The sequence below is a fragment of the Lotus japonicus genome, chromosome 3, assembly GCF_012489685.1.
Source record: "Lotus japonicus ecotype B-129 chromosome 3, LjGifu_v1.2".
NCBI lineage: Eukaryota > Viridiplantae > Streptophyta > Magnoliopsida > Fabales > Fabaceae > Lotus > Lotus japonicus.
The window spans coordinates 2,009,259-2,018,569 of NC_080043.1; the positions used below are offsets into that span (position 1 = coordinate 2,009,259).

A 9,311-nucleotide genomic window follows, 5' to 3' on the forward strand; every position below is an offset into this window, starting at 1 on the left:
TTATGGTGTAGTAAGTCCCGAAAATAAAATGGGAAATTTGCAAGTTGTGCTATCTATGTTAAATTCTGTACTTCTTACATATTTCAGACGTTGCTCTTCACATCCAAAAATGCACGTCTTACTCCTTAGAAGTAACAGAACATGTGGGATAGAATATCGAATCAAAGAAAATTAGTGAATATTGACGGAAAACAAGTATATGCATCTGCAATGTCTTCATTCTGATCATCAACCAAAATTCATTAGGTATCATTATTAACCAAGTGAAGTCCAAAATGCCACAAAACTTCACTAACATTGGTAGCAAGCATTGTCAAGTTGAAAAAGGATTCGAAGAGTGCCACAAAAAAGTTCCTTAACATTTGTAGCAAGCATTGCCAAGTTGAATAAGGATTTGAAGAGTGCATTTAGGGGTGTACAAGACTGGACTCAGTTCATTAACCCGTTTTGGCATGAGTCCATCAAACCTGCGGCCCATCAGGTTTCTTCGAGTCTAGGGATGAGTTCAAGTTCAAAAAGCTGGTCTGGTCAATATTTAGGGCCAGGTGAAAGACAAACATGACTCATCTCAACCCGTCTCATAAACACTCATAGTAGAAAAGTGTTGACCAAAATAAAAACACTCATAGTAGAAAAGTGTTATATATTGCAACCAAACAACTGAAGATAACAGTCTAGTATTATGTTTGAAAATCGGATTGATTGAATAATAATATATAAAGTAAAATACCAACTTAACAATGGTTTGTAGTCAATAAGTGTAATATAAGCCTGAACTTGTGAGACTAAAAATACTAATATGAAAGATTACTGATACATGGAAGTTGGCAATCAAGTTGGCCATACATGAACAAGTAACTACCCAAAATTAGAAAGAACTGAACAGTGAGTTAAGATGATTTGCTTGAATTTCAAAAAGGAAAAGTGGAAGAAGAATAAAAGAACTACATCTTAAAGCCAAATCAGGCTGAAGCAACAACTCATACACAATACAGGTACAAAACTTCCTTCAACTACAGCATACCCTTGTCAAAGCAACTCTAAATCATTGTTCAGATATCTGTAAATAAACCATCTGAGTGTATCCATTAAATACAGAATTGTCAAGGTCAGCCAAACCAAGCCTTCGGAACAAACCATACCTCCCATCTTCAACAATAGGGTTTGGTGTGCGAGCGGGATCATATCTGGTTTGATGAGTGAGGGAAGGACCAGCTACTGGAGGGAGTTCCCAGTACACATCAAGAATAGATTCAACATACCTGCTATTCTGGAAATGTTGGGCATAAGTTATTGGCTTATTACTGTGATTGAAGTTATCGCGCATGAAGCCTCTAACTCCCCACCATGCTTCCCCTGGCCCACATAGTTCTTCCATATCAACTGCTTTCTCCCAGAATTGCTTCCTTCTTGACCTGATCCTTGCTTCATCACTGTCTTTAAAGCAACTGTGTCCCCCGCCTAAGATTGATAAAAGAACAAAACAAAAGTGAATTTCATTAACAGGGTTAATAAAAACAATGCTTGTGATTCTTATTGCTAGTAGAATAGCATATTAAAAGTTCAAAATAGAAAGGAGCAACTTGACGCCAACATAAAGATAATCACCACTTGTATTATTGAACCAACCAAACATTTTCCAACAATTGAATGCTGAACTTTGGCAACATCCCCGAAAATTTGCAACCAAAACTACAATTGAGAAAGCTTTCTAGTGTCGAGGAAATCACTTATGACATCGATAAGAGCAGAACTCAGATGTAAGTACTAATTACACATCTTCTGCTGCTTTCCTGAATTTTTTATATAGTTTCTAACCTCATTGTCTAATATAACACCTCAGTCCCTCCCCTGAAGTACAATATTTCATCAGTCTGGCTGGTCAAAGCCCATCCAGAATGATAAACATATCACACTTGTGTGACTAAGTCGAGGAAATGCAACACCGATGAATGTAAATAATATAAGATATCCTTGCATTTCTACTTGAAATCCAGAAGAAAAATCAGCAGATCATTTCAATTCAATAGGAAAGTACGAGTTCACATACCTCTTATATAAAATTGATCACATATCTGCCTCAATGAATAATGGTCACCAGTTCCCGTGTCATAGTTATCCTCAAAAACAAGGTGCCGGAACCCAGCTTTTAAAGCTTGTTCAATTCTGCCCATTATGACAAATACAAAATAATAAGGATAAGCAAATAGCAACTTCATCGTAAGTACTCAACTATTGAATCATATATCTCAAGATCTTGTTAGTCACCTTTTCAGTTCATTTTGATGGTCATCGAAAAATATAAGAACCCGACTAAGGTCTGAAATCCCATGTTTCTTCATCACTGTTGGCCAGTCAACACTTCCAAAATCCACAAAGTCTTTTCCGGCATAATATGTGCAGTTACCATCTACATAGGCAGGTCCTTTTTTCAGATACTTTTCTGGATGCCTAGGGGAAAGAGAAAGAATATGCGTGTCAGGCATGGCCTGCCTCAAAACCCAAGTTGAATGCCCCTTGAAAGCACCACTCTCGATCATCAGGTCCGGCTTCAGCCATCGTGCAATAAACCAAAGCCCAAAGCTGTGGTCAAAACCCATCCCAAACATGTTGTTTTTGATTGGCCGGGTTTCATATATGGGAACAAACTCTTCTAACGCCTTAAGCAGATCTTTCGATGTCCATTCTACAGTTTTACCATGTTTCGATCTGCCTTTACCAAGGATAAGATTATAAGTATCCAACAACAATGAGCTGTAAGTAAGACTTAATGATTTCAAACTTAGACACTAGCAATTTGAAACAATAAGAAATGAATTTACCAGCCCACTACTCACAATATTAGCATTAAATCTCCGCAGACTACTAAATTATTCAGATTCGAACCGGGTATCTTATTAGAAAGAAATAGGGATGAACCTCAATAACAAAGGTAGAAACACTGCAGAACTTAAAGGGTCTACAAACCTCCCTGCCTTAAGTCACTAATTCTCACTCAAATGATCAGATACCTGTCCCTCTCAAGACCCTCTTCTTAATTACAGGCCTACATGCTTTAATTCCGTAATTATCTCAGCCACCATCTAACTACCTAACTCCCTTACTAAGGGCTATTAACTCCCTTACCTAAAAAGTATTCAAACTAACTAACTAGGGGGTTATCTTACCTAAATTATTCTCTCCAATTCTCCACAGTCAAACACTTCACACTTCATTGTTTGAAGGGAGTGGGGGTTAATAAAGAACATAGAAACCCCTGAACAAACCAACATTTTACTCTCAGCTCAACCCGAAAGCGTTAACATGATGAGCTCATTCCTTAAATAGTGTAGTCTGGCCCAAAAAACACTTCATGAATTTATGCTATCTGATTAAAATAACAATATTAATAACAATAATACATCCAAATCCAAATTGCCATCATTGAACAATTGACTAGCTTAATATATACACTACTTACTAGTGATTTTCATCAGCATTCAAATGAACCCTACAATAATGCCAAACCCAGAATAACCCTTCAACCAATGAAGCAACACAATATGGAATTCACAACCATTCAGGATCAGGATCCGAAAATACTCAAAAATCGAATCAACAAAAACCCATTATCATTTCCGATGCTTTAACATTCCGATCGATCCAAACGAAACCCAAAGAACCCAAAAAATCAGAAAGCGATCATCAGATCAGAGCAAAAGAGACTTACACCATGGCACACCGAGGACTCCAAAATCGGAGTCAAGGCCATCGAGGCCGAAGAATCCAGCACGAGAAACAGGCTGATAAGATGACGACGAGATGCAGACGAAACCCGCACGAGATGAGAAAACGAACGACAAGGCCAAGAGGAGAAGGAGGACGACGGCGACACAGGGAAGGTAGCTGCCGCTGGAGGCGGCGGCGATCCGGGAGAGGTAGTTGCGGAAGAGGAGGTGCTGGTGCTTCTTGGTCTTGGATTCGTCGGTGGTGACGCCGTCGTCGTCGTCTTCGCCGGGAGGGTTGCCGCGGCGGGAGGAGAGTGAGCGTTCGAGCATGGTGGCGGCGGAGATGTTGGGGTGGCGGTGGGTGGGGGTGGTGCTCTGTGGCTGAGTTGGCTGAGTGTGTCGCGGTGAGAGCTTTGGAGATGATGACATAGCGTGTGTGTATGTGTGTGTTTCTATTTATTGTTTTTATTTATTGTTTTTGTTTTTCCCTTGTTCTTGGGACAGGGGGAGTTGGGTTTGGGCCCCCCTATGGGGCTCCGCGCCCCACCTCTTTTTTTTTAACCCATAAATGCCCTACGGAACTTAAACTTCCGTATTCAATAAAATAGAATACGGAAGTTAAAATTCCGTATTATAACTCTGACAGTCATCACCTTTTCCACCATTACTCCTCCCTCCACCAACCCCTCCACCATTACTCCTCCGTCACCAACCCCTCACCAGCCCCCTTAACCCCCTCAATGCCTCCAGACCACCCTCTCTCTCACCCTCTCCTACCTCACTTTCATCCTCACTTCCATTCTTCCTACCACCACCACCAACTCCTTCATTGGCAAGCTCTCCACCATTGGATGCAAAAAGATAGCATTTGAGGTAAGTGTTGTTAGTTGTTTGTTGTATGTTGTTAGTTTAAGTAGTTGAAGTTGTTAGATTAAGTAGTTAGATTAAGTAGATTAAGTAGTTAGAATGATGATTTTCTGAATTCTGAGATGTGTTAAAATACGGAATATAAAGTTTCGGAGTCTATACGAAAATTAATATACCGTATTCAATACGAATTATAAATTTCCGTATTAAATACGAATTATAAAGTTCTGTATGCAATATGGATAATAAAGTTCCGTATTCTCTTCCAGGGATGACAGAATCATTTTTATTTCATGAATCCCAATTGATTGAAGTTGGATTGAACAATGCTCAACCTGAAGAGGTGCCACCACCAGCATTTGTACCCCCGTGTATAAGTATAGATGTCTCGCATTTATTTACAACTGATCAGGTATTCTTTGAACAGATTTTTGCATTGTTTTGAAAGTGTAATATATCAATTCTTATTATGTCTTGATCACCCTTGTTTATGCCTTGTTTGTGTGTTGGGTATGCATCATTGAACAGATTTTCCCTACCCGTGATGATCTTATCAATTGGGTTCATGGAATTGCGATTGAAAATGGATATGTTGTGTTGATCACAAAGTCAGATAGCGGTGGGAATGGAAGCAGAAAAGCTTATGTCATGTTGGGGTGCGAGAAGCATGGTAAGTATGTTCCCTACAGAGACCCTGACCTTGTTGAAGGAACGAGAACACAAAAGACAGAATGTCCTTTTAGACTAAAAGGACGACCTATGAAAAATGGCATAGATAGAGATTGGCGGCTAAAGGTGATGGAAGGTACACACAACCATGAACCAGCTAGGTCACTACTTGGCCACAATTTTGTTGGTCGTCTAAATTCCGAAGAGAAGGAGCAAGTGGAAAAAATGTCAAAGAGTTGGGTTCCACCGAGAAAGATGCTGTTGACTTTGAAGGAAAACAATCCTTTAAACTTGACTACCATATCTCAGATTTATGGTGCTTGCAAGAGGTTAAGAAAATCCCTCCGCGGGTCATTGACAGAAATGCAACACTTGTTGAAGAAGTTGGACGGTGACAAGTACGTCCACTTTGAAAGACATGAGCCTGGATCGGAAGTCATTAGGGATGTATTTTGGGCTCATCCAAATGCTATCAAACTGTTCAACACATTTCCATATGTAGTGATTATGGATTGCACATACAAGACAAACAAATATAAAATTCCATTGCTTGAGATTGTTGGACTGACTTCCACAGATAAGACATACTCCATAGCCTTTTGCTACATTGTTAATGAGGGCACAGATGACTACGTTTGGGCACTGGAGTGTATGAAGTCTCTATTAGCTGATCAAGCCATGTTGCCTAAGGTGATTGTTACTGACAGGGATCTTGCCTTATTGAGTGCTGCTAAGCAAAGCCTTCCCAACACCAGCCATTTATTATGCTTGTGGCACATCAACAAGTGTGTTTTGGCAAAGTGCAAACTCTATGTTGGTACAGATGATTTTGCTGAATTGGTTATGGGGAAGTGGGGAGAGGTGGTGGATGCTGCAACAGTTGAAGAATTTGAAGTTCAATGGATGCAATTGTTTAATATGTGCAAGGACAAATACAGCAACTTTACCTCCTATTGTTCTACTACATGGTTGGTCCACAAGGAAAAATTTGCCAAGGCATGGACAAATCATGTGATGCACTTTGGAACAACAACAAGTAACAGGTACAAAAATTATATGAGCTTAATTTATGCCTTGTTATATGTTTTTCATTTGATAGATTGTTTACATTGGAGAGTTAATAAGATATCTGTTTGTTGTTTGCAGGGCTGAGGGTGCACATGCCAGTTTGAAGAAGATGTTGCGGGATTGCAAGGGTGACCTAGCCACTTCTTGGGATGCGTCGCATAGTTTGACATGTAATCGACATACTGAAATATTAGCATCGTTTGAGCGCAGTATTCACAGAATTGATCACATTTTCATGTTCCCATTTTACACAAATATTAGAGGATTTGTGTCAAACAAATGCCTGCAGCTCATCGACGATGAACATATAAGAATGAAGTCCTACGGCGGATGCGATTGCTTGTTGAGAGAGACTCATGGACTACCTTGCGGTTGTGAACTTGCAGGTCACCGGTCAACCACTCTCTTGTCAATTAATTCTATTTGTTATTGAAAGTGACACTTTTGTGAACTTGCAGGTTATGAAAGAATTCCATATGAGTCAATTCATCCATTCTGGAAGAGACTGAGTTGGGAGCATGTACCTGAACCTGTTGCAGATACTATCAGCAACCATATTTGCGGCATGAACCATGGAGATATGCAACCAGAAGTTGAGGCATTGACACATTATTTCAGTTCTTTGGATACTGGAGGGCAGAGTATGGTAAGGAGGAAGCTTCAAGCTATCTATTGTCCTGAAAGCAGTTCACTTTGTACTCCTGAGGTTCAGATAAGGTCCAAGCGCACTCTTAAGGCGAACGAAAGAAAACCACCCAAGGTTAAAGCAATAGGATCCTTGACTCGTGATCCTTCAGGTTTTGAGCATGTTGATAGGGAGATCAAAGAGGCAAAGAAGGCTTCGCAACCACCAAAGAAGAAGAAGCGTGTGAAGAAGTCTGATACAAGCTATTTCATGGGTCATTTTCCATCCTTTTTCCACCCATATATACACACAGTTCAGAATGTTGAGGACGATGGTAACTGTGGCTATAGAGCCATTGCTGCATTACTGGGACTACCATCAGGTGAGGAAGGTTGGCCATGTGTTAGGGAAGCGTTGATAGACGAACTTGAACGACACAGAGGATTGTATGATGAAATGTGGTCCAGACATGTGGTTAATGCCTTACATTCTCGACTCACTCTTCCTCCTGGTCATCCGGCTACCGAGGATAAATGGATGCAACTGCCAGAGATGGGATACCTTGTAGCAACCAGGTTCCAAGTGGTTTTCATATCCATCTCTTCTCAGGGTTGTTGGTCATACCTTCCACTAAGAGGAGAAGGTCCACCTCCTGTACATCGTGTTATAGCTGTTGGTCATGTGATAAATCACTTTGTACAGGTATTTTTTTATTGCGTACACTATTATCCAGTTTGTGAATTAATTTGTTGTATTTGTAAGTTATCTAATTTTATTGTTATTCTCTATAATGTAGCTCCATCTAACTCCTGGACATTCTATGCCGCCAATTGCTCTCCAGTGGGAACGGTATGTTGATCCTATATCAGTAAGCTGGTGCGTCCCATATGTTACACGTTTACACAGGTTCACATCAGAATTAGAAGCTTGGTTTGTTACTTTTGGTGTTCCTCTTAGTCACCAAAGCTATGTAGACATCACCACAGACTGACACCACACTTTGTGTAATATTCATTTGTAAACACTCTGTAATATTAATCTGATGGGCCTTGCCCTTATGTTGTTCATTGCTGCTTTTAATAATAGTAATTTGATGGTCATTGGTATATTGATGGGCCTTATGTTACTTATCTTGCCTTTCATTATTCACGGTGTAGTTATACAGGTTATTTTTCATTATAAGAGTCTAAACATAATAGGTGGAAATAGAAAGCGTGGTTAATATAAAAAGAGTCCATACAATGTCGTCACATGTCATAATATAAAAGTACACAATTGCATGAAAAATAAAATTCAAACTTACCACAGCACTGAACTCCTCCCTCCTATCATCAGGGATGATGAACCGATGGGACACACCGCCATACCACCTCATGTACTCCTCCACAGCCTCTCCCGAATGAGTAACAGGGATCCCCTGAGGGCGCAGGTGCGGCAAAAAATCAGCATAGGCAGCATCTGCGGTCTCAGCAAGGGACCCAGTCGTCTGGATCTCGGAGGGGTGTCGAGGGACATCCTGGATGTAGCCAAACTGGCGCAGAACCCTCTCTGGTAGATGTCGTCGAACAACACGGCCAAATGGCGTCCGGATGTAGCCAGAATACATGGCCCTCTGATCCCGTGGTCGATGAGCCCGATGGTCCTCAAATGGGGTCCATATAATGTCATCCACCGTCAGCTCATCGAGCATGACTCGCCTCTCATCGAGGCCTGCATGCCCGACCCAGGACATAACCCACCGCCGCGCCCTAGGCTGGTCCTGCGAGTACTCCGGATCCGCCCTCCGGATAATGACGCGATCAGAAAGGTACTCGTAGGCCCATCCTAGCAAGAGTGAGCTGAAACCTCCCATCTGGGCCGTCCCCCTCCTGGACGCTCGATCAAGCTGGTCGTACAACGTAGCGAGCGCAATCGCGCCCCACGCGTACTCGGACACTCGACCGAGATCCTGCAACATACCTATCCAGTAGACGGTCGTGTGGTATCCACCGCTCTTGCTAGCAAAGAGCGTCGCGCCTAGCTGGTTCACCAGCCAAATCCGTGCAGCGTCCTCATATCGGTGCTCTACAATGAAATGAATTCAGTTAACAGTTAATAACAATACAATAATAATAGATACTATTTAATCAAGTAATAATTAAGACATACCCTCCAACGCAGCATCATACAGGGTCTGCAAGACCCCAAAGCGAATAGTCTGGCTCCTGTTCTTATCAAACTCAGCATGATAACGAGCAACAGATCCTCCCATCAACTCAGCACATAGCGCTGCACACTCGTCCCTCTCCCCCCTCCCAGGCGTATAGAACCTCGACCCCATTGGGAGATGGAGAAGAGCCGACACGTCGTCCAGGGTGATGGTCATCTCCCCAAAC

At 41.5% G+C, this 9,311-nt stretch overlaps 2 protein-coding genes across 2 annotated transcripts; one reads left to right on the top strand and one right to left on the bottom strand.

The window, feature by feature from the left end:
* Positions 1-759: 759 nt before the first annotated feature.
* LOC130748676 (uncharacterized) lies at positions 760-4,151 on the bottom strand. Its single transcript, XM_057601917.1, has 4 exons — positions 3,710-4,151; positions 2,269-2,713; positions 2,051-2,166; positions 760-1,461 (listed from the first exon to the last, which is right to left on the bottom strand). Exons 1-4 carry the CDS (start codon positions 4,134-4,136, stop codon positions 1,046-1,048), a joined length of 1,404 nt encoding a protein of 467 aa, XP_057457900.1. The 5' UTR covers positions 4,137-4,151; the 3' UTR covers positions 760-1,045.
* LOC130748675 (PKS-NRPS hybrid synthetase cheA-like) lies at positions 4,142-7,956 on the top strand. The gene is made up of 6 exons (XM_057601916.1): positions 4,142-4,580; positions 4,844-4,986; positions 5,103-6,286; positions 6,390-6,697; positions 6,770-7,638; positions 7,733-7,956. The coding sequence occupies exons 2-6, from the start codon at positions 4,846-4,848 to the stop codon at positions 7,925-7,927; spliced, it is 2,697 nt and encodes an 898-aa protein (XP_057457899.1). The 5' UTR covers positions 4,142-4,580; positions 4,844-4,845; the 3' UTR covers positions 7,928-7,956.
* The last annotated feature ends 1,355 nt before the right edge of the window (positions 7,957-9,311 follow it).

Excerpts from the sequence above, each read along its gene's own strand:
- LOC130748675 (XM_057601916.1), top strand. The coding sequence starts at position 4,846 with ATGACAGAATCATTTTTATTTCATGAATCCCAATTGATTGAAGTTGGA. Across the intron at positions 6,698-6,769 it reads TTGCGGTTGTGAACTTGCAG|GTTATGAAAGAATTCCATAT; the intron begins GTCACCGGTCAA and ends GTGAACTTGCAG. Across the intron at positions 7,639-7,732 it reads TGATAAATCACTTTGTACAG|CTCCATCTAACTCCTGGACA; the intron begins GTATTTTTTTAT and ends TCTATAATGTAG.
- LOC130748676 (XM_057601917.1), bottom strand. The coding sequence starts at position 4,136 with ATGTCATCATCTCCAAAGCTCTCACCGCGACACACTCAGCCAACTCAG. Across the intron at positions 2,167-2,268 it reads CATCAAAATGAACTGAAAAG|AATTGAACAAGCTTTAAAAG; the intron begins GTGACTAACAAG and ends CATAATGGGCAG. Across the intron at positions 1,462-2,050 it reads TGATCAATTTTATATAAGAG|GCGGGGGACACAGTTGCTTT; the intron begins GTATGTGAACTC and ends TATCAATCTTAG.